General features: G+C 39.8%; 2 protein-coding genes across 6 annotated transcripts; both read left to right on the top strand.

Moving 5' to 3' along the window:
• The first annotated feature begins 483 nt into the window (after positions 1–483).
• On the top strand, positions 484–3,846 carry LOC121910151 (complement component 1, q subcomponent binding protein). The gene is made up of 6 exons (XM_042431208.1): positions 484–838; positions 2,138–2,288; positions 2,383–2,473; positions 2,669–2,764; positions 2,884–3,006; positions 3,086–3,846. Exons 1-6 carry the CDS (start codon positions 586–588, stop codon positions 3,233–3,235), a joined length of 864 nt encoding a protein of 287 aa, XP_042287142.1. The 5' UTR covers positions 484–585; the 3' UTR covers positions 3,236–3,846.
• Positions 3,847–6,721: 2,875 nt separating this feature from the next.
• LOC121909621 (carbohydrate-responsive element-binding protein) lies at positions 6,722–24,685 on the top strand. Of its 5 annotated transcripts, none has more exons than XM_042430139.1 (17): positions 6,722–7,171; positions 9,587–9,693; positions 9,823–9,905; positions 10,123–10,212; positions 10,306–10,347; positions 13,519–13,693; positions 15,121–15,201; positions 18,910–19,061; positions 19,192–19,804; positions 19,886–19,959; positions 20,569–20,839; positions 21,574–21,689; positions 21,789–21,911; positions 22,149–22,276; positions 22,617–22,740; positions 23,935–24,064; positions 24,158–24,685. In XM_042430139.1, the coding sequence occupies exons 1-17, from the start codon at positions 6,906–6,908 to the stop codon at positions 24,319–24,321; spliced, it is 2,739 nt and encodes a 912-aa protein (XP_042286073.1). In that variant the 5' UTR covers positions 6,722–6,905; the 3' UTR covers positions 24,322–24,685. The 5 variants fall into 5 exon arrangements, with proteins under 5 accessions (XP_042286073.1, XP_042286071.1, XP_042286070.1 ...); XM_042430137.1 differs by having other exon boundaries at positions 6,722–7,252; positions 20,572–20,839; XM_042430136.1 differs by having other exon boundaries at positions 6,722–7,252.
• The last annotated feature ends 123 nt before the right edge of the window (positions 24,686–24,808 follow it).

Here is a 24,808-nt window from a genome sequence, read left to right as displayed (position 1 = left end):
CGATTTAATGTCATGGATTTTGGGTTTGATGGGGCAGCAACATTCATGATTAAACGCTTGTTCTTGTTGTCATGATGCTTGCTGACCCAAAATAGGTTTTTCCATGTCTTCTCGTCTCTTGTGGACAGATGCTGCATTAATATTTTCTATCACATGTAAGGAGTCATGGACCAGTGGTGATGTTTCAGAGGAAGACAGACAGATGTAAGAACTTTAACCTTCCAGTCACTACTGAGGTCAAAACTCCATCAAACCACAGGTGGCGCTGTTGGTAAGGTTATGACCATATGACATACTATTACGCCGTACCTTTTAAATATATAATTCACTTTATAAGTTGTTTTTTCGTGTAATGTAAGATATTATCATATTTTAAATTGTTTTTAAGATACAGGCAACATTTTTGCTACATTTCTTTCGGTTTTAACATACTACTTCCGGTGTAAAGGTCATAGTTACGGCAGGTCAATGTGTCCTTCCACACGTGTTCTACGAGAAGCAACAGTAACGGGAAGCTAGCTGGTCGTTGTGTGGTGTCAAATTAATTTATTGTGTTGTTACACGCCTTAATATTTCTATACTGTCATGCTGAAGTCAGTTGTCCGTGCGGTGGGAGCCGCTGTCCGCCTCTCAACAGCCACCACGTCCACAGCCCGAGCTCTGCCGCTCAGCTGCCCAACACTACGCTCTCCTAGTTCGGCAACAATTCGGCCCTTCACCCGGTCTCTCTGGATGCTGAATAACAACGGAGCCTCGTCAGGATACAGACCAAAACTGTTCAGTTCAAAGGTGTTGAGTCCCTCGGTGTCATGTGGATGCGGTGGACTGCACACAGAAGGTAAGGGAAGATTGAGAAGTTCATATTTAAATCTGCTAGCTTAGCTGGTGTAACTTTACCGCAGCTATGTGTATAAAGGATATCTTGCGGCAGATATTCACATAAACGTGTCTTTTCTAATTTCTAAAGGGCCTTAACTAAAACAAGTAATGTAGGCTTTATATATGCCAGAAATGAAGTCAGCTCTTACAGTTACGACACACAAGCGTTTGCATCTTCTCGCTAGTGTTAGTTAATGTTAGCTAGAATTCACCTTGAACGATGTGTTCAGTTACCACCGAAAAAAAAATCAAAAACACAACGGATTGAGTAAATAACTGTTGTTTAAATGAATCCTAATTTGTTGTCTTAGATTAGATGAATGACAGATCGTGAGCTTGATGAAATAGCGTGGTCAGTATCCAGGTTGAGGTTGGAAGGTCATTCACTGTGAGACTGAAGACAAGTTATGTGGAGAATCTGTAACATCCAAAGATTTTGTTAACAGTTGCAATAACACAGTCACTAAGAGTGGCTGATGAGGCTGTGTAAACCAGGTTGATAGTAGTTGAGTTTCTTTTTTCAATTGTCAGGAATGAATGAAATTAATCATGGTGTTAGTGTTTGTGTGTGGAGGAGTGTAGGAGTAGTTGATGTTGGAGGAGTCTCCCATGATGCAGAAGCTAACATCAGTCCTCATGTTAGAGGTTATGCATTTACATTAGAGGGGATTAAGTGCTGTTGGAAAAAAAAAAACCTGACTACACTGTCAAACCAAGAACACTAAGCCTTGTATTAGAATCAGGTTTATGTCAACTAGGTTTGCACATACAAGGAATTGGCCTGGGTGTTGTGGTGCATAACAGTCAAAACATACACAAAATTAAGTAAATATTGAAAAAAAGAAATTACAATAAAAACACATGTGAAATACATTCTCAATGAGAAGAGCTGCTACAGGTTTAAATTTGAAATTGAAGAAAATGAGATGAAATGTACAACAGGAGTAAACAGTATTTGCAGTGTATTATTATTATTATTATTATTATTATTATTATTATTATTAATAATAATAATAACAATCATAATCATAATAATCATAATGATGTAAGTTGCATTTATGTAACATGCCATGACATATCAAAGATTACAGATGCAAAGATTATGGAGTTTAAACGTTATATAATGTGTAGTCTTGTTGTAGACATCCCAGCTGGACAGAGAGAAGAGGTTGCTCGAAAGATCTCTGTGAGCAGTTAAAACTACAGAAGGATATCATTTACAGCATAGTCTCTCATATATATATATTCTTTCATACAGGTGACAAAGCATTTGGTGAGTTCCTGTTTGATGAAATCAAAGAGGAGAAGAAGATCCAGAAATCCAAAACCCTTCCTAAAATGTCTGGAGGATGGGAACTGGAGATGAATGGCACCGAGGCTAAACTCACAAGGAACGTTGCTGGAGAAAAGTAAGGCTGCAGCAGCTGGTGGTGCCACAATTATCCAATGTTTGGAGGCAACGTGGCACTCTAAATGAGCTTATGTTCTGTCCTCTTTTTACAGAGTCACTGTCACATTCAATGTCAATAACAGCATTCCTCCTAACTTTGAGGAAGAGGCAGAACAAGGACAGCAGAAGCCAGCAGGGGAGGAGGTGAGCCACATCATACCTATTAACATGTATGCACATCTGTCATTGTAATGATGTGAGTGAAGTTTCTGCAAAAACCTTTTATCTTATATAAGAGCAAAAGCACTTGGCTTTGAAAATGAAAGCTGCAGTAAATTAACTGATAAACACAATCCTTAAGCAACATTTTAATAATGTGCACTGTGCTTCTCTGTACAGCCAGAAATTGTGTCAACACCCAACTTTGTTGTTGAAGTAACGAAACAGGCAGCAAAACATTCCCTGGTGTTTGACTGCCATTTCCCTGAAGACGAGGTAAGCACAGAGATTAATACTGAACATTTACATGTCAGATATCACAAGCACCTCTCTGCCATTGATTCCAGATAATGAAGTTTTTTAGATAAATAAAAAATGTGGATTCGCTTTTCTAGATAAGCCATGGTGAAGGAGAAGAGAGCGACATCTTTGCCATTCGTGAAGTCAGTTTCCAGCCTGAGGGAGATACAGATTGGAAGGAGACCAGCTATACACTCAACACAGACTCCCTCGACTGGGTAAGATTTGAGATGCTAAAAATCATGCTGTTACACATGATAATATACTAGACAACTTCATTGATGTGTGGTTTTTCAGGCCCTGTACGACCACCTGATGGACTTCCTGGCTGACCGGGGGGTTGACAACACCTTTGCTGATGAACTGATGGAGCTGAGCACCGCTGTTGAGCATCAAGAGTACATCAAGTTCCTGGAAGACCTTCAGGGCTTTGTTAAATGTAACTAATATATTTAGGAGATAAAAGTTGGAGGTATGATGATCCAGTTAAGACTGAAGCAAATGTTGCAGCACTGAATGAAACATTAGGCACTCTCAAGAGACTGATGATGACTTGCTTTAGTTTGTGACGGTGAGCTGTGCTGCCAGCAGTCGTCACATTAATTCTAAGCTGCGTGTGTGTTCTCTTCAATGAAATATGTCTATATTTTTCTGTAACTTAAAATAATAAATAATGCAGGTCATGACAGTGTGCAGAAACCATAAGAGATGTCTCTCAATTTTAGAGTTCCCGTCTTTACTGCAACAGTTTAATATGGTCCAGTCAGTATTTTGGAATGTTCAACTATCCTCAAACCAATAAAGGGAGAGTTTAAGGTGTGAAATCAAATCAGAAATTCCAAAAATAGTAAGGTTTACAAAACCAGTTTTTACTTTAATGTATGACAGATAACCCTGCTTCGAGTCTTACTTCTAGCCAGCCTGGCAAGAGAGTTCATGTTAATTAATACTGATTTGACTGTCAGACCATAATACATGAAGTCTGATGTTGAATGGCAAACGCCAACATATGTTCAGATAAAGGAAGGTCAGTGTCCAATAAAATTCTTTGATATTTATCGATGACTTATTTTATTTATTACATTCAGGTGTTACTAATGTTTTGACGGTGTCTGAAAATGCCGAGTACATTGCATTTATTTAGAGCCCAAATTACTAAAACAGTTGATTAAAAACATTGAATGAGTTTTTCCCAATCTGAAATTAAGGGATAGGCTCACAATTTTTCAAGTGTGTCTTAAAAGTCAGGTTTTCCTTGCTGTTTTCATTCCTCCTGTTCATACTGGCTATTAAAAGATCCTCTTCAAATGTGCTTTCAATGTAAGTGATGGAGCCAAAATCATTTTGTGCAAAAATGTAAAAGTTGATCTGAAGCTTATATGAGGCTTCAGCAGTCTGAGTTAGTCATATCAAGTGGATATCTGACACATTTACAGTCTTTTTAGCATCAAATTCCCTCTTGGTGTTTCCTCAGACAGTGTTTCCTTGTTGAGCTGCAGTGGAAGTATAGTAACAAAAAGTCTTTGGGACTAAAAAGATGAACGTTGAAAGATATCTCTACGACTGAAGCTTTTAAATATATTTTTGTGCAGAAGGAAAACTGCACTATGAAGGGATCCTCTAATGGTCAGTATGAACAGGAGGAATGATAACATCTTTGTTTTCAGGGTTTCAGGTCTGAAGGAAACCAAGTTTTTAAAAAACTGCAGAATATTTCTATATGACTATAAGAAGATTGTGCTGTACCAGTCCACTATCTTCTCCAAGCATTCAGTTTGCAACATTTTCTCTGTTAATTGTGGCTTAAAGTATAAAGCAAAGGATAAGTTACATCTTTCTGCAGTCAAAGGTTCAGTGACTGAGGAAAATATCTTTTCCAGACATCTGTATTAGATGAGTTTCTTGTGGTACAAGTGTGTAAAAGCGGAGATCAATACTCAAAAAATTGAAACCACAGAAAAGACAGACTTATTAATCTTTTAACCTTCCTAAGTACATAAAGTGACTGAGCTGAGGACATTTGACAGTATATAAATTCTAGTGTTGCATCTAAGCCACAGTTTTTCAGTTGTTAAGCAGCACAGAAAGTGTTCACCCCCTTGGGTCTCCATGTTTTATTGTTTCATGTCATTGAAACGGAGGGGATTTAATGTGTTTTTATTTTTAATGTCAAAGTAAAAACAGATCTCTACATAGTGAGCTAAATTAATTACAAATATGGAATAGTTCCCCATCAGCTTTGCACATCTGGATTTTTTCCCCTTTCTTGTTTGCAAATTTGCTCCAAGCTCTGTCAGGCTGCATGAGGATTGTGAGAGAACAGCCTTTCTAAGTCTAGCCACAAATTCTTTCTTGGTTAGATTGAGAGCTGGACTCTGACTCGGCCACATCAGTACATTAACGTTTTTTTTTCAAGTGTAGCTTTGGCTTTATGTCTGGGCTGATTGTCATGCTGGAAAACAAATCTCCAAAGTTGCAGGTTTCTTGCAGACCACATCAGGTTTTCCCAGGATTTTGCCGCATTCACTTTAACCTCCACTCTCACAAACCTGTCAGGGCCTGCTGCAGAGAAGCATCCTCACAGCATGATGCTGCCACCATCATGATTCATGTTTATGATGATGTGCAGTGTAACGTTTAATCCAGTGAACAAAAAAGGCTATATTTTCAGGTTATTTCAGAGTTTCCCACAAGCCTTCGGGCAAACTAAAGCTGAGATGTCATGAGTTTTTCTCTTGTTTTTTTTGAAGAGTGAATTTCTCTTTGCCATTCTCCCATAAAACTGCAAATAGTGAAGTACCAGGCAGCTGCTGTTGCATGCACAGTCTCCAATCTGAGCCTCTGAAGCTTGGAACTACTTCAGAGTCAAGACTACAGGTCTCTTGGTGACCTCCCTCATTTATCTCCTCCTCGCACACTCACTCAGTCTTTGAGGATGGTCTGCTCTAGGCAGATTTGTGGTTGTGCCATACCCATAACATTTAAGGATTGATTTAACTGTATTTCAAGGGACGTTCAATAGCTTGAAAATTCTTGGATCCATTCCGTGACTTGTGTTTTTCAATCACCTTGTCGCAGAGTGTTACTTTATCTTCATGATGTAGGTTTTGCCACCAGTGACTCAACAAAAGTTGGACCTTCCAGATACAGGTGTGTTTAATTACGTGACTTCTAAAACTAATTGACTGCACCAGTATGAAATGATTCAGCTGTGAATACTTATGCAAATGTATTCTTTGATCTTTTTTTTCACTTATTTGACTTTTCTGATGATCAGTGACAAAATAAACGCCCAATCATTCAGTGTTGTAAAATCTAAACAAATTATAAAAACTTTTATTTATATATATTTTTATTATGGAAACATTATTACTAATGCATTAATGTGTAAACACTGCAGCATTTTAATATAGTCAAGCTGGAGCTAATAATTACAAAATTACATACTGGTGAGCCAGTTTAACATATAACAATGTATCATTTTATGAACTGATCATATATAAATTAATTTAAATCTCTGAAATGTAGTAGAGACTATAAAGTAGCACGCAGAAATACAGAAATACTCAAGGGAAGTAGTAATAGTAGTAGTTGTAGCTTAAGTACAGTACTTCAATACTTTCTACCTCTGGCTCCTTGAAATTAAAAACTGAAGCCTGTCCTAGCCAATAACCTACTGTGCAATTACTGTACGATATCAATATATTCCATTATTAAAAATTCAAATAGGCCGACCTGAACTATGAAACGGTCAGAATAAAAACAATAAGTCCCAATAATAATGCCATTATTAAAATTAACATAATTATCATTATTATTTTCTTTTGCGATTGGTCTATTAATTATTACCGCCCTCATCGGTTTCTCTTAAGGACTTTACCACCATAGGGAGTTGACATAATGATAGTGTGCTCTTGCACAACAGTGCACACATATTGTATCCAGAGCTGCAGAGGGAGACGGAGTCTCAGCTGACAGATGAGGGGCCTCACTGGCTTCACCAAGCGGCTGCTCTTTGAAGAAATATTAAACTCATTGAAGACAGAGGAGGAGGGGGCGTCAGCTGAGGAGAAAGTTCACAGTTTGGCGGATAGTCAACACTGAATGAAAACGCAGTATGGAGGGCAAAGGGAAAGTTGGTTCAGCCGGACAGAGCGAGCTCCAGGGCTCCTCAGACTCAGAGTCTGAGCCTGAGGGGGAACCTGCTCGGGTGACTGGTAGCGGACCGTCCGCCGGGTCTTTCCCCTGCACGCAGGTCATCCACAGCGGACACTTCATGGTGTCGTCGCCCCACAGCGACACCGCGCCGCGCAGGAGGAAGAGCGGGGGGTCTCACAGATACGACTTCGACACGGTGAACCGGACGTGGTGCCAGACGTACCGGTACGGCCCGCTTAGCTCCGGGAGCCTGAGCATCGACCCCACTCTGACCCGCCTGTTTGAGTGCATGTCCCTGGCCTACAGGTGGGTCTCTATAAACTCGTCAGGGACAGGATGAACCCACCTCAACTCAGATTAGCTGCTTTTTCATTTGCAGATCTGCCCTCTTTAAATTGGTGTGAACCTTATTTTCTGTTGTGTCCCCTTCAGTTCACTCTTTCAATTCAGCTGCAGAAACCGTTGTGCATTATTTGGAGCTTATACATGCATCTGTATAAAATCTTTGAAACCAGGGTGATTTTTCAGAGGAAAGTTTTTTGATTAAGAATTAAAAAGCACATTTAAAAATGAACCTGCAGGCTATAACTGATGATTGTTTTCCCCCCTGCAGTGATCCTTTTCTGTAGCTAACATATGTTTTTAAGAGCCACAGACCACTGCACAAAAAGAGCTCCACGTATAGGTATATGTTGTTCAAGAGTTTTCCCTCTTAAAACCGATAGTAAGGGTCTAGTGGTGTGTGGAAGAGGGATTTTGCAGTCTCTTGCACAACAGCTTAGAAAATCTTCACTGAAAACTGGACTTTGATTCTAGTTGGCAGCACAGGAAAGATTACAATGTAACTGAGGGAAGGAGAAAAGACCCTGGAAAGATGCCCCTGCCTTATTTACTGTTCTTTAAGTTAGATTGTAGCCTTTTGCTTTAACTTTACATTTATTATTTTATAAAGATTTAACATGCCAGTATGCACTTTAATTGTATTCCCTGCTATGTTAAAGTAAGTGTTTTTTTTAAAGATACAGTTGATAGCAGACTGTGTGCTTGAGAAGATGTAGCTTCAGGGTAACACTTTACAATAAGGGTACGTAAAACATACTAATGCATGACTTATGATTATTTAATGCATGGATTAATACAGAATGTATCATGAATTCCTGTTTCTCACCATTAACAGATGATAAAGTCACTGTGACTGCATGTGATTATTTATTTATTAAATTATTATTTATTATCAGTAGATCATCAATTAATGAATGTTAATTTACAGTTATTACAGTTATTATACAATAATTGATGTACCGCCAAACTAGAAAGACAGTAAACACAGTTACTGTGGGTATAAACATGAAGCATAATACTGCCTGAGCAGGTAAATACATCTATCTAGTGTTGCTAGCTTGTAAATGTGGCATAAAGACCATTGGATCATGCAGCAACATGTAGATGTTTGCATCTGACTACCAGTTTGATTTAAAAAAAACCTTTTATATAATTTCTCCAGTTTATTCTATGAGAATACTGATCTGCTTTACAGAGGCTGATCAGATGCATGGCTATGAAACACACTTTACTATGTAACTGGAATACTAATTTGGTGATATATCAATTAATGTACGAAGCTACTGTGAATCAACACTGATGATTTTTTAAGTGTTAACTAATTACATACTGTCATAGTGACTTGATCATTTGTTAATGGTGAGCAACAGGAGTTCATGATACATCCTGCATTCATTAAATCATCACAGCTCATGCATTAGTTATGTATATGTTTTGTACCCTTATTATACAGTGTAGCCAACTTGAGCGCTGCTTCAACAGCTTGTTTATATGAGTTACCATCAACCTTTGGCCTGAAGAAGACATTCTTTCCTATCAGTCACCGTGTGCCAATTTTGTATTTTTTATAGTTTGATGAGAGTTGCACAATAAACCCTAAGCGAGACATGATTAGCAGTAAAACAGACCACTAAGAAGAAGAACCTAAAACATATTAATACTGGAGACTGTTTTTTATTAAAGTGATGTGTGTATGTACGGTATTATGTGCAGCAGATAGGACTAACTATCATATTTGTGCAAACCGCTGCTGCTCTGCTGCACAGTATTTGTCATTAATCAGACTGGAGTTAATTGTTTCTCTTCCTAATAGGTTTTTCCTGCAGTAATATGCTGTCTCTGCTGTTTTAGAGTGTGTGACATGCAGCGATGTCACTCCATTAAAAGCATGTTGAAAATGATTCCCCAGGCTTCCTAGCAACTCCCAGAGCACCTCACATTAGGAGGCCTTTTCTCACCACTCAGCAGGCCAAGGGACACTGGAAAAAAGTGCAAACAGCCTGGCAGCATAGTGGTGAATAAGCTGATTAGGCGCTGTTAGTCAAAATCAGGACAGGTTTCCAACTGGGGCATTTTTTTCCACTGTGTCCTTTTTCTTCTAAAGACTATCTAGTCATTTCCGCATGTCTGCTCCTCGCTTTCATTGTTTTTAGGGGTGTATTGGGTATTTTTATGAAATAAATAATAAAAAAAAGAAGTGATATGAACATTAATCATTGTCATAAGTGATGTATTCTTAGAATTTGACAAAACAACCACAAAACTATGATTGTTTTTGTTTGGGTTTTTTTCTTGCAGTGGTAAGATAGTCTCTCCCAAGTGGAAGTCTTTTAAGGGTCTGCGGCTGCTGTGGAGGGATAAGATCCGTCTGAACAACGCGATCTGGAGAGCCTGGTTCATTCAGTGTGAGTCCACAATTCTTTAACATCTCTCCACTAAGAAAATGACGCCTAAGTGACCAAACATAAAAGAGAAATTGAAGACAGATCCACTTTGTTCTGTTGATTTTGTCGCTCTGTGTCCGTTGTGTTTAGATGTGGAGAAGAGGAAGAACCCAGTGTGCGGGTTTGTCAGCCCGCTGGAGGGCTCTGAGGCAGATGCACACCGAAAGCCTGAAGTGAGTGATTTGTGTCGTAGGGGAAGGTATTTTTAATCAAATCAGGTTAATGAAACACCAGCTGGGTTCTTTTTCAACAACATAATGTTCCACCTGACAGTTAATAAAACATCCTTTATGTTGATTGTTGTACTGCAAACTGATGAGGTTGAACATGTGTATGATTTACTCACTACTTTTAAGTCTCATGCTTGGTATTTCTGCTTCATGTCAACAGGCTATTGTATTAGAGGGCAGCTACTGGAAGCGAAGGATCGAGGTGGTGATCAAGGAGTATCACAAGTGGAGGATCTATTATAAGAAGAGGGTGAGCACTCACACACATTTCATCTCCTGTATATATATTTTTTTATTTCTAATTCGAACTCTACACTTCTTCTTCTCTTCTTTCCCTTTGCAGCTTCAGAAAAAGAAGGATGATATTTTATCAATGCTACAAGAGGTATGACCAAAAGATTCAAGTCCTGTGTTAGTTGTACTCTATCGTCTGTCTTTCTATAGGTTTTGGAAACACATAAACATTGATTTTGACCCTTGAGGGCTGAAGTTGGCCGACTGACCCAGGCTTCAGTGTGTGTGTGTGTGTGTGTTGGTGACCTGCTAGCACTGTTTACTTTTGAATGCAGTTGCAGCTGACCATATGATCATCAAAGTTGTCCAAGCGGCTATTTTTAGCATGTGGATGTAGCCTCCCTTGGTTAACCAGAGAGGAAAAGAGAGAGTGAAAAAAAAGAGAAAGAAACAGAAACGTGCAAAACAACTTGCGTCATGGCCCTGACATTTGTAGGCAATTGACACATATTGTTTGCCAGCAGCAACAATACCTCTAACAGCTCCTCAGGCTTTATCTTTATTCAAGGGAAATAGCTGCAGAATTTAATGTCATTTAATCAAATCTGACCTACTTCCAGCAGCGCTTTGTGAAAGTTGAGCAGCAGAGGGGCAGCGAGTACGACAGTGACGTCATAGTAGCAGAAATCAACAAAGGTGGTGGGAGAAAGGAGAGGGAGGGACCCTGGGGAAGCACCTCATTCATAATAGTATTCACATGAGAATGTGACATGTGCCCTCTCAAGTCACAGCCCACCGTGTGACTGTGCCATCCCACTACTCCCTCTTTCACCGTCGCCAGCATCATTTACTGTGCTGTTTAATTCAATCATTTTGACCTCAGACTTTACCTGAGATCAAAATTAAGACCGCTGCAAACTAAGATAATCTGTCAGTCTGTAAATCAAACGATATGCATTGCACGGCACTTGAAAGGGTACATATCAGCAAGTACTTGACAGGTCAAAGATCTCTAAGGTTTTTATGCTCTGTGTTATCTTGCTTTTCTCCTAACGGTTTATTTCCAATGCCTGGGAAAGAACACTTCTTTCACACTACTTAATGACAGTTTACAGCTCTCAAAGCCCTATCTATCATCAATCTAAAATTTAATTGGCTCTATAATTTTAGCCACAGCCCCATTCTCATAAAATCTTTAACATTGTGATTTGCATGGGTAAAGTAGCTTTATCAACTTTCACCAGGCATCATATTTTAGAAGCATTCTGTGAGCAAATTTATTACAGATTCAAACTAAATTCTATACTGTCAGTTTGAGAGTGAGACAAAGTTCTACCAGACTACAGAATCATGTCATAAACAAAAGCAGTAGCAGGGAAACTCACTGCTTCATGAGGGGGAGTTGACTGTGCAACTAATGAGAAGTCTGTACATGGATAATTATGGAATATTACCATTGATCTTTAGAGGTGTGGCTTTATGGATTCCAATGTCAGTCTGTTGGTCCACCACTTTGGTCCAAACTGAAATATCTAAAAAACTATCGGATGTATCGCCATGAAATTTTGTACAGGCAGTCATGCTCCCCAGAGGAGGAATCCTACTGACTTTGGTGATCTCCTGACTGTGAAATATCTTGACAACTATTTGATGGATTGCTGTGAAATTTGCTACACATAATCAATGTCACAAGAGGATGAATTCCAAAGAATTTGATGGTTCCCTGACTTTTCATCTAGTGCTGTTATCAGATTTTAATATGTCTGATACTTTGTTTTATGACCTGCAAAATTAAGGACATTCCCATCAGCCTCAGCTGCACTTTGTGCTTATTAGCAAATGTCAGCATGCTAATAGGCTAAAATAAGGTGGTGAAGATGTTTAACTTAACCTGCTAAGTATCAGCATGTTAGCATTGTCAATGTGAGCATGTTAGCATTCTGAGCATTTACCTTAAAGCACTGCTGTGCCTAAGTACAGCCTCACACAGCCGCTAGCATGGCTGTAGACTCTTTTTACATGTGTGTGTACAGTCAATGTGCAAAGTAATGGTGTGGCTCAAGAGCAAGAAGCTGTTGGCGTTGAAATCTCATCTCTGCCACCAATGTTATTTAATTTCATCTAATCTTTCATCTCTGTTCATCGTATCTCTCCTGACTAATCTCTGCATATTTTATTTCTTTTCTTTTCATCTCATCTCACTTTATCACTGCTTATTTCACATTAAACTAAAGTAATGTAATGTACCACCTTGTTGCAGGAAACCGCTCAAAAATTGTAAATAATGCCCATCGGAAGTGACAAATTGCAAGGTGCTCATATGCATGTATGTTTCTTTCTTCACCAAGGCAACAGCAGGTTGTGTTGATTGGGGCCTCAGGTCCGCACGTGAATGTGACTGCCAGAATTAGGTCAGGGACAAAAGGCTGCTGCTTTACTGATGGTGAGACATCAAAATAAAGAAATGAACAAAGCTGCCATAATGATAACTTGTAAGGGGCTAGTGTTTTTGAACAATATGTCAAAACTGCTTTTTCATCATGCACTGCACACACACACACACACACACACGCACGTATGCACACACCAATCTTACCTCATTTGTACTTGTACACACTTATATTCTCTCTCAAAGAAAACAAATCGAGAGGTAAATAAATAAATTATAAGAGGGGATGTCGTGTGCTTAGACGTAATCAAAACAGTTCCTGGTCCAATCTGGGCTTCCCTATAAATGTGGCCTCAGACTTAGAGGTGGAGGGTAAAGACAAGAAGATCAGGCTGAAGCAAAGCATCTCAGACACAAGGAAGAGACCAAGACTGGAGCTTCATTTCCTGTGAGTTCTTTATTGGGATTTGAGAAGAGAACAGGCACTGGGAACAATTTGACATGACATGTCTCTGGCTGGCTAGATGCAATATTTATTTTGTGTGTGGATGTAAAATGTTTTCATGCAGCTTTGATATTTGTTTTTTAGTGAGTTGACATTGTCATATTTAAAAGCATAACTGGATCCACTCATTTTACAGTTGTTGAAAAAACGGTATCTTATATTATTTAGCTCTTTGGTGTTTTACATGCATTTCTTAGTGCAACAAATATAACAGTTTTTTAGGAGCCACTACCTTTTCACCTCCATAGCACACTTAAAGCTGGACGTATACAGATGGGGAGAACCAAATGCCATCCATGCGTCACTTTGGGCCTTTTCAGTTCTTTTTGCAGAGGGCCCTCTAATGGATAGATCAGGGATTGACTTGATGTGTCACTTCATAGAAGTTGGTCCTTTAGGTGATTTAATATCTGGCTGATGTGCTCCAGGGTCAAATCTGCCAGGCCAAGCTGGAGAAATGGACCAATCAGATGTATCAGGAGCCTGAGGCTGCGCCGGTTGAAGCCCACATGTTTGACCTGGACTGCCTTCTGTCTGACATCTCTGACACCCTGTTCACCATGACACAAAAGCCATGCCCCTGGGCCAGTGACAGCCACAACAGTGAGTAATCTGTCCTCTGAATGCTTAGAATGACTTTGAGACTTATTTGAGTGTGACTTTGTACTGGTCTCAAACCAGTCACAAATCCAACATCGAATTATTAAAAATGCTTAATAATAAGGATGATAACTGATGGCCTGAGGACTGCATGACAACATTGTATGTCTTCATTTCTATTGTATCTTCACCATTTGGATTCATCTTTTGGCTGAAAAATTCCCTGGGCTACTTTATTTTCATTTTCATCAAATAATTGTCAAAACTCCTATTGCTAGCTACCATCTCTGTCATAAACAGTAGCCAAGAGGATAGGACTTAAGGACAGATATAATCTATCGTATAAGAATATCTGCCATAACAAAGTGAATTGTAAGAATCCGGACTTTGGAAATCTGTCATATGTAACATTTTAAAACCCCTGAAAACCAATTTTCTGAATCAGTGTCTCTGTGAATGATGGGGTCCTACATGAACACAGAATATTTGTTTTTTCTGGTTTGAAGTGAGTGGGGATTCGGTTGGAAAAACGTGATGTTACGTACTTCCATAATCCAAGCATGATTGAGCAACATTTTATATCAAATTCGATGAAAGTTGGATTGTTGCTTATAGGCCACTGTCAATCAAATCTGACCAAACTGCACCCATATAGTTCTGATGAAGCAGATAAGTTGAGGTTTTGACTGTCAAACTAAATAAATAATACCTAATAATGTTTTGTCCCGAGCCATAAATTTTGTTGTTGCTTATTTAGTCATGAATATTTGAAGGGATAGTTCGATATTTTGGGAAATGCACTTATTGGCTCTCTTGCAGAGAGTTAGAATAGATAATTGAAACCACTCTCATTTATGTCTATTCAATAAAAGGCTGGCAGCCGGTTAGTTTAGCTTAGCTTAAATTTGGAAAAGGCTAGCCTCGTTCTGTTTGATAGTAAGACTCAACACGTTGTATCTCGTTTGTTTAATCAGTACAAAAACTGTATAAAAACATCAGTTCAGGGATTTACAGGGGTAACGTTTCTTTGCCGGTTGCAGTTACTTCCTGGAGTCTTGCGGTGACTTATGCTAAGCTATGCTAACCAGCTGCTGCTGGCTGTAGCCTCATATTGAAGGGACAGATATGAGAGTGATATCTATCTTCTCAGCTACCTCTCAGCAAAAAATCTAATAAGTGTATTACCTAAAATGTCTAAATGTTCCTTTAATATCATTTGAAACATTTGAAAGTTTTTAGGGGCTTTAATGTTTTGACCCACTGCCACAGTTTTGCCACATAAAGCAGTAGATGGTCACAAGGGCTGAGAAGCAAAAACAACCCGCCCAACAAATAAGGAAACTTCCTATGAAGAAAGATGACACATTGACAGATGCACTCCCACATTTCTGTCTCTCTCATGTCTGATGTTATGTTCTTTTCATCGTCAGCGTACACTAGCAATGCTGATATGATCCAGCCAGGCCTGACTCCTCTGCAGCCCAACCTGGATGATTTCATGGATATACCAGGTACTGCCTACCCGCCTGTCTGTCTGTCTGTTTTGTGTGCTAGTGGGATCTTCATGTTGTCATAGAATGGCAGAAGATCAATATCCTCCATTGATTTTGCTTCCTTGCAGTATCAATCCAGTTTCAACTGCTCGTCTTCAACGTAGTTAATTATTCAGTGACAGTGTGGTATGTGTGTGCTTGATTCAGTGAAGAAAAATATATTTGAAAGCTGACAGAAAAAGCCTCAACTGACAGATTCATGAGAAGAGGTATCACAGGTTTAAAATCATGTCAGATTTTCAGTTTGGGAGTTTAGTGTCTCCATTCTCAATAGAACATAATTGTAGACACCTTCTCTGATATATATTTTCCCATTGAGACACACTGCAAAAAGCCAAAATAAAAATAATCTAGTCTGGTATTAAGTTTTTAGATCATGAAACTGATTTTGAGATTAAATGACTTAATGCAGAGATTCTTTTATGTTGTATTTTTTATGTGTTTATTATTTTTCTTAATGCCGGAGTCAAAAATTCTGCTCTTGAGTGACACTCCTTTGTGCTGTGTCTGCATATATAATTTGGCCCCGAAAGGCTAAACAGTGGTCAAAGACAGGGTTGAGCCAGAGAATGGGGAAGTGGAAGAGGATGTAAACGTTTGACTGATACTGTATTTAACCACTATCCCTGGCTCTGGCACCACCTATGAGGCCAGGGGAAATAAAGGGATGGGCTGGGAGATGGTGGAATTTCCTTCTTAAAAAACATGCTTGACCTTTGTTCCAAGTTCTGAAGAAGAGACCTCTAATGATAACCTGAGAGGATTTTAATATTTGCTTTATTCTGAAGGTTGACTTTGTATGTCTGAAGTATCGGCTTTAACACTAGATATAGACAGACTCCTGCAAATCATTAACATGTTAACAATGGATCAAATGACTATATGAAAGAGGTCAGGCGTAGTTATGAGCCTATAGAATATTATTATCAGTCTCTTCAGTTCCCGTCAGCTTCACGGAGCTTGTGACTTTCAGCTCAGTACTTTGTTTTTTCAGCTCACAACTTAACAGTTTTGGTTCACTCTTACCACTCTCATAGTGTTGTTGTCATAGTGAATATTGGACTTACATTCATCCAGTGGCCAGAAACACAATTTCAAATGAATGCTTTTGTTGGGCATACTCCAGACACTAGTTGTAGTCGACAGTAGAAAAATCCATGTCCATGTGGCTAAAGGTGCAAGGCTAGAGAGTGATTTGTACAGAGTACGCTGGGGAATGCATAAAGACCAGCATGAAATATTTAAAGTCAAGAATGTCATGGCATTTTTATTCATAGCCAGATACTTTGGGGGTTTTTTTTTAAGGAATTTGGAAGATACTGTAAAATTGCATGATTGAACCCAGTGTGATGGAGTAACATTGATGCTGAGGTTGCACTGGAGCCAGTTTCTCAGTGTACATTTGTTCTCAATTTTGATGGACAGCCACACGAAGCAGTAGGCCTTTCAATGTGTAACCGAGCAAACATTTCAAGTCACTTACCTTTCATTAAAGAAAGCTTCACATTTTACTTCCATCCCAAACCTGCTGCTTTAGCTGAATTCCTAAGTAAACTGCCAAAACTGTTAGAGAAACAGTTAATCCAGGTTGAAAGAAAAAGAAAATAAATCGATGCTGACCGAATCTGAATATGTTTTGGTGCAACAGCGTTCGGTCTCTGAGCACTGACTGAGTTGTTTTTTTAGTTAATACATGTTGATACATCCCTTAGTGTGTGAAAGGGAATGTTTTGGCTGCTTGCCTTTTCAGAGCAAACAGCTAGCCTGGAGCAAAACACAGACAGCAGGGAGGAAGCAGGCTGGAGTTTAGTCCCTTGCTCAGGGGCACAATGGCTGAGACTGTTTTGGCCTCTGTGTTACTTTCAGTGAAGCAATCTAGCAGCCCTATGGCTACAAGTCAGCCTTTGTAACCCACAGACAACCTGCTGCCCAATGCTGTAATATGTGTGTGTGTGTGTGTGTGTAACTGTTTGTTCTCACAGCACTGGCAGGGTCCTGAGGGATCAGCTGTCTGCCTCTCTTTTGGTCACAAGGTCCAGGGAGTTAGTGAGTGTCTGTCAGAGCAGTTTAATTTATGCACAGTCTTCCACTGTGATCTTCCTAAATGGAAACACAGATCACCTGTCTGAGGCAGCATGTTGTGCCAGTAATTTCCTCCACTGAGATGACAACAAAGACATACTGGTATGTATTTTCAGGCTGTGCCAGATTTTAGCCTTGTGTTTTTAGTCTTGTGCTTGTGTCATGCTGAGTTCGGTGTGGTGGTTGATGATAGACTCTCAGTTCTTTAATGCTGGAATCAACGTCTCGGAGTTTGAAGCAAGTGAGTGAATGTTTGTCTGTTTAACTAGCTGAAGATTGTTTTGCGCTCATTAATATCAGATGTGGAGAAACAGTTTGTAATCACAGATGGCAGCTTGCCACTGTCAGTTGCCAGTATGGCTCCAGAAATATGTGACCTGGCAGATACGAAGCAAATAGCTTTGATACTCTGCTTTTTTTGTGTTTTGTTGTTTGAGTTTCTGAAATGAAGCCATGACCAGACTGACAGTTTTTGTATTTCAGGTTACTTTCAGTCACATCTGTTAAAGAATGACAGCATTTTGGGTGGTGTTATGTTATTTGAAGTAGCAAAAATGACATACTATTAACATACATACTGTACTAATCTTAAACTCGACTTTCATTTGTCACAAGTGTTCTTCAAAAAAGCTGAACCTTTGGATTAAATCTAATACCGATAACCATCATTAGCCTTTGGAACTAATACTGAAGCATCTTCAGCGTATTTGTATTTCTTTCATTTAGAATCAAAATTCCGAATAGATATAGTTTTCTCGGAATTATAATTTGTGTTTAATGTGTGTTTAGTTACCCCCCAAAATGACCTTGTTAGAAACTCTTAAGATTACATGTTGATATTATTGTTCATTTCAAAAGTTTAACTGCTGGACACAAGATGTGTCCTACTCTACTGTAAAGTCCATTCTCAGTGTTTGTGCACTGGAGGTTTCAAGTTTCCATATCACACTTATGTAAGTTGCATACTGGACCACGATTGGCTCCACACTAGTTGTGATGTCACAAATAATGCTTGTAGGTACACGTCCTAAATTTGTTTGAAGGTGAGCACAGAGAAACTTTCCTCCTCCAGCAGATGTATGATAAAACAGTCTTCTAGTGTCAAACATCATTCTGCACAATGAAGCTCAAACATCCAAGAGAATTTATTTTTTAGTATAGGAGGGACTTTAAACAACTATAACATTAACATTAGACATTAACATCTAATATTTGCAGTCAAAGTATGGACTAAAACTCCAGTCTGGTGAGGTACTTCTGGAGGTGATCGTACAGTAGATTACATGATTTCAGCAGAGCTCTCTTGTGCTTTTGTAAACAAGCAATGTATTCATGATCTGGGTTAAGTAGAATATGATTTCTCCGCCTGTTCATGTTGTTTGTATTGTGTTTGATGTCATAACTTTGCCAACTTCTTGGCCAGATTGTCACCGGTTAAATAAAGGAAAGGAAGAAGTAGATTTTGCAGTTTTGAATATGGAATCTCTTTCATCTCTTTTCCAAAACAATCTATCTTTCAATAGTATCAGTGTTCAAAGTGTTTATATGACTGACAGTGTTTGTGTGTGTGTGTGATTTTCACAGATATCTTTATGAACTACCGGGGCCAGCCCACTGAGCAGACTGGTTTTGCTGACTGTGGCTATTTTGAGAGCTCATCCAGCGTAGCGTTTGCTCCAGTTACCTCCCCTGTCGTAACAACTCCTCAGCTACTTATTGACACCCAGCTGACTCAGGTACTGCTGATGTTAAGAGCTCCACCTGCTTGTAAGACGTATTACTACAGAAGTACTGTATTCTGGGTATTTTCAGTAGCAACTCATAGTACTTTACAGTCAATAAAATAGACTGAACTTTCTTTTGCAGCCCAATTTGTCGTCTGACAATTTGTCTCAGCCATCCTCATCCAATACCCAGCCAGACCAGAGCAGGCCAGGCCAGGATTGCGGTGAATACCCCACATCCAGCATTATATCAGGGAACATGCCATATGGACATCAGTCGTTCCCTGATCCACCTGTTTCTATAGCGTTCACCACCAGCATCGAGCAGCCAGCCTCTGCAAGTATTCCCTTTTTGTACCCACTGCCGTGCCACAAGTTTGGTTACCACACAACCACCAGCGTGACCTCTTCTGTCATCACTCACACCGCCTCCACCACGGGGGCCCAGGGCTCTGTGCATCAGGTTCATGGTTACCCTCACACAGGAGACGCGTACCCTCAGACTCCCTGCCACTCTCTCAGTTACCCGGCTGTAGTGTCTGACCCGGTCCACGCAGCGCTGCCCTCTGTCACAGCGGCCCACTGCTTCTCAGTCCCAGAGCAGGTGTCCGCCACAGGGGTCAGAGGGAAGCACAAGCAAAAGACAGGAGGAGTGAGGACAGCTGGTCCCTCTGTGGCTCCGTCTGGCGCCCCGTCCACTGCACCTACACCCACTAGCTGCCTGGCTAAACTGCTCTCCTCAGGCGCCCACCAACGTGAGTCAATTCTCTCCTTAGTTCTATCTTTGATAGTTATTAATCTAAAAGAAATTGCAAAATTTGTTTTTGTGCTTTTAGGGAAGCCATCGCTTGGATTTGATAGTTCTCTTGTAGCAGCCAAAGGTCAGAGGTCATCATCTCCCAGCACATTGGTGAGCCTGTTCTTCAGTTTCACAACAGCAGTGTTGATAACTAGCCTGTCACAGCATCTCTACAACAAATAATTGAGTAACTAAAAGTTGCATCAAGCCAGTTTCACATTTGTACAGAGTGAAATGTAACATTTTCTTTTTTTTGGCTGTTGAAATGCAGAGTCATTAGATTCTCTTCTCCTCTTCACTTGTAGCTACATTTTTCTACCATTTCTACCTGTTATTGTTATCCAACTCTTGCCATAAATAAGTATTTTATTGGTTTTCTGTATGAACAAGAAATTACCTTCCATTAGCTAAACTGTCAAAGATTATCATGAAAAGTTTGATACTTGTAGCTAATCGGTGGATTCTTTGTACTCTAATGGCCTCCGCTGTTCAACTAACGTAAATATAAGTTGGCTCTCGGGGTTGCTGCATTGATAAAAGTGTCTAGTGGAACCCTATCTGAAGTTTTCTGTGAAAAACTACTATCAAACTTAATGATTTTTCAAGTGAAAGCGTTACATAAACATAAGCTTCTTACACCAGAAAGCTTAATGCTGACTAACTTGTCTAACAGCGTCTGGGGGTCATGACACATCTAAGTAGAGGTTGTGTGTTTTTCAGCAGTCAAGCAGCAGCACTTGTGTTGGAGGAGCTTCATCCCAGCTGCAGCATGGAGCTGTCTGGCCTGCAGGGATCCCAGTGTTGACACCACTGCACAGCCAGAGTGCCACCCTGGGTCACAGCGGACCCCATGCTAACAACTCCAGAGGCTCGGCGGTGTCTGCCCTGCTCACCCATGGCTCAGCGCACCCTGGCACAACCCTCCTCATTCCCAAGACGGAGAAACTATCACCTGTCCAGCTCTATGGCACAGATAGGAACAGCTTAACCGGTATGCTCATTTTGCTCCAGTGAAACAATTCCAAAATACATGGATCAAGTCTTCTTTTAATCAAGGAGTACACTGTATAATATTTAAGGAACAGTGACATGATAAGCTGATCCATGTGAATGATCCCTGGTAGACTGTTGTCTCCAGTGTTCAATGCTCACTTAAGCATACTACTCCATGTTGGGTTTTTGTAACCGATAAATGACAGGCAGCTCGGCCTGACAGCATCGTGCAGGACAATGGTAAAATATGCTTGTGTAATGCAACAACATCATAAGTGAAGGTGCTTTTCAATAAAAGAATATCCAGTTGCAAAAGATTAATGTGTAACAGATGAATATGTGTGCTTTTTATACCCCAAATGATTCTAAAAGTAAGTCTGGCTACATGAACTCTGCAGTTAATGATGAATCCTTTGTAAAGTTTATGAATCTGCAGCCCAAAACATAAATAGAAAACCACAAGTTTAAATTATTAAAAGGCCACTTTTATTCATTTAGACAATGCTCTTTGTCTTTTATCACAAAGCATAGTGCTTATGCTAAAATGTTAGCATCTTCCAGCAACACGTAGATCTTTTTAGTTTCTACTTTTTATGTGCCAGCAGCTATTGAATATGCAGAGATTCTGAGGTGTTTTAAGAGTACATGAAGGATTTAAACTTTGTGTCAATGTAGAGGTCATTTAATTTCCCTGCATATATAATCATATATAGTTATCTTTCTTTCTTTTAGTCAATTTCCCACAACATCCAGGCCAAACATCGCCACCAAACGCTTTAGACAAAGCCTCCAACCCCGAGTCCCCACACTCAGGGTTTTCAGGACATGGAAAGATAGAATCGAGTAAGGTAGGACACACTGTCTCATTTAATTTACATATATTGATTGTTGACTTAGCGGTTGAATCTCAGTGTGATGTGCGTATTTCTAAGTTGAGCTCTCTGCAGCAAACAGAGACCAGGAGGATAACTCATATCTCAGCTGAGCAGAAGAGGCGTTTCAACATCAAACTGGGATTTGACACTTTACATAACCTTGTGACAACACTCAGCTCTCAGCCAAGCATAAAGGTACTGTAGTGTGAAAGGATGTGCAGCTGCATTAAAAACTGATGTACTGAAAGGTGAAGGCGGAAGACATCACCAAAAAGCAATTCAGTAGATGCACAGTGTATCTGAAACACTATGTGACATGTAAATGCAGCCGAGGAAACATCATTATGAATGTTAACCACAGTAATGCTGAATATTTGTGAGTATTTGCGGCGTATGGCTTACATGTAGTAATCCCTCTGTCTGCTGGCACAGATCAGCAAAGCCACCACTCTGCAGAAGACCGGAGAGTACATCAGTAAGATGCAGCAGGAGAGAGCTCAGCTGCACGAAGAGGCTCAGAGACTCAGAGAGGAGATCCAGCTCCTGAACTCTGCCATCAAGTGAGACCTTTAGCTAGGCTTGACCTGTGCATGCTGTGTGTGTGTGTGTGTGTGCATGGATGGGAGTGTATGTATGTCCACAAAGATTGGATGGATATGTTGGTTTCACATTCTATCAGGGTGATATTAAGATTTTATTTAATACCAGAATGTGTAATCCTATAACATTATTGAACTCAAAATGGACAGTTTTTTAAAAAGTAGCAGAGGTCTGGTAACCATCCACACACAGTTACAGTATGTTACGATACTATACTGTTTATCTACTAATCCATTGTAATAATATGCACGCTGATCGGGATCTGTTACAGTTGTCGACTCGTTATGTTTCTTTTCGCAGCGCGTGCCAGCAGCAGCTACCAGCCACCGGTGTGCCCATCACACGACAGCGTTTCGACCACATGAGGCAGAAGTTCAGAGAGTACGTCCAGGCACAGACTCTACAAAACTGGAAGTTCTGGATCGTATCCTTGTTTTGATTGTAGATTAAGTTAAAACATCACATCATTAAACAAAACCAAAAAAATCCTGTCGCTACATCCTGCCGGTAAACTCAGAGTAGGTCTTGGTATTGTTATATTACAGAACTCTGCATAAATATTTAACAAGAATTATAATCAAACTGGACTTTGTGTGGATTTAAGTACAAGAAGCCAGTTTCAGTTTATACTAAGCACATTATTCATCGTTTCAGTGTAATCAAGCAGATAAAATAAATGCTTGTGTGTTGCAAATGCCAGTTGCATTAAAAAAATATTATGCAAATTTTATCCATAATTCTTTCCTTAATGGTCACCTAATCCGTCACTGCTGCCTTTAGCTTGCAGGCAAGATAGGAAGCTTAGATCTTGATTTTATCATCTTTGTGTGTTGTATTAAAACACTTCGGGCCTTTTCTTCACTCGAACATTAAAGTGTTTTCTACGGTCCTTCGAGAGATTGTGCATTTATCTAACTGATGATATTCTAAATTAAAAACAAACTGTTTTCCAAGAGGATATTTTCTCTTTGCATAGTCAAGATAGCAGCATTTCCTATGTTCTCCAGTGCTATTCACCAACCAAAAAACTGACACATTCAGTTTTTTGCTGACTGCTGCTTCCAAAACCACTCATATGCAGCGTTATGACTGAAACTATTGTGAACAAATCCCATGAAAAGACCAAAACCAACAATAAACAGATCCTACAACAGGTATTGTGTAGCTAAAGCCTGATTCCTCTTTGCCAAAAACACATCAGTGATTCCACATACACCATCTTGCTGCTGTAAATATTCACTGGTGCACCTAATGTGTATTAATCTGCAGCCAAAAATAATTCCCAACAAATGCACTATTTACTCCTGTTTGTTTGCTAAAATCTACAGTGCTCAGCTCTTTTCGGAAAACTTCACCTTTTAAAAAATGAAACAATGTTATTATTATGACCAATTTTAAAGATTTACATCTTAAGTAGGAAAAAACGAGCATTGGGCTGCGTTCCACAGACGGGGTAGGGCAGTCAGAAAGTATTGAAAGACATACTAATGCATTAAAGAGAGTAAAAGATACAGAATAACCTTCTCCTTTAAGTCCTTTAAACACTTTTTGATGAAAATTCACAAACTCACGTGTCACATTTGAATGAGCCAGATTTCCTTCCTCAACTCAGTGTCAGTTCAGTATCATCATCGAGCCACTCTTCGAGTCCTATAATGGAATGGTGTCCACTGCCAGCGTAGAGGACCTGTGTAGATCCACTCTGTCCTGGCTGGACCAACACTGCTCCCTGCCCTCCCTAAGACCCAGTGAGTCCAGCGCAACTGACCTAAAGCACAAAATGTATATCCCATTATGTCCTTTTACATTAGCTGTAATCTGTCATTTGTGTCTCCCCTCAGTGGTTCTGAGTTCACTCCGTCTCCTGAGCACCACTACGGCCATCCTGACAGACCCCAGCCTACTGCCAGAGCAGGCCACCCTCGCTGTCACCCAGGGCGACCCCGCTGCCGCCCTGGACCACTCCTTACAGCCCGCCACTCGGGACAATATGCACCCCATGTGACTGTGAAGAACAGACTCAGTGGAAACCCACCACAAGGCTTAGCCAGGGGAGGGCCTGTGGAATGATTAAAAAAAGACTCAACATTCAGCTCCAAGACTTTTAATAATGCATAATCACATTTCAATAAAACTCACCGGCTGCAAAAAGAATGTACACCCCCAAAAAAAAAAAAAAAAATCATAGGAACTGCATGTGATCTATGCTTAAATTCTTACCAAGGTTGAACATACATGTAACATACACTTGTAATAATTTCTGAGCCTCACAATCATTTTCTTGGTAAAGCAGCGAGTGGAAGGAGGCGTCCGTCACTGTGACTGTGATGAATTGCTTAATTTTCTGTTGAAATAATTCAGTAACATCAGTTGACAACTCCATTTATTCTCATTTCCTTTGACATCTCAGGTTATGTTTTTTGTGTATAATACATTATTGCCTTCAATAACTGACACTTACCCAACGCAGTATGTCCTAATACAACTCACTC

The sequence above is a fragment of the Thunnus maccoyii genome, chromosome 13 (genome assembly GCF_910596095.1).
Source record: "Thunnus maccoyii chromosome 13, fThuMac1.1, whole genome shotgun sequence".
Classification (NCBI taxonomy): domain Eukaryota; kingdom Metazoa; phylum Chordata; class Actinopteri; order Scombriformes; family Scombridae; genus Thunnus; species Thunnus maccoyii.
The sequence above is the reverse complement of the archived record's forward strand: the minus strand, read 5'-3'. Positions and strand labels throughout refer to the sequence as shown.

Bases quoted from the DNA above. Each gene is read 5' to 3' on its own strand.
- LOC121910151 (XM_042431208.1), top strand. From the start codon at position 586: ATGCTGAAGTCAGTTGTCCGTGCGGTGGGAGCCGCTGTCCGCCTCTCA. The intron at 2,765-2,883 runs GTAAGCACAGAG...TCGCTTTTCTAG, and splicing joins GCCATTTCCCTGAAGACGAG to ATAAGCCATGGTGAAGGAGA. The intron at 3,007-3,085 runs GTAAGATTTGAG...GTGGTTTTTCAG, and splicing joins ACACAGACTCCCTCGACTGG to GCCCTGTACGACCACCTGAT.
- LOC121909621 (XM_042430136.1), top strand. From the start codon at position 6,906: ATGGAGGGCAAAGGGAAAGTTGGTTCAGCCGGACAGAGCGAGCTCCAG. The intron at 15,202-18,909 runs GTACTGCCTACC...TGATTTTCACAG, and splicing joins TGATTTCATGGATATACCAG to ATATCTTTATGAACTACCGG. The intron at 19,805-19,885 runs GTGAGTCAATTC...TTGTGCTTTTAG, and splicing joins CTCCTCAGGCGCCCACCAAC to GGAAGCCATCGCTTGGATTT.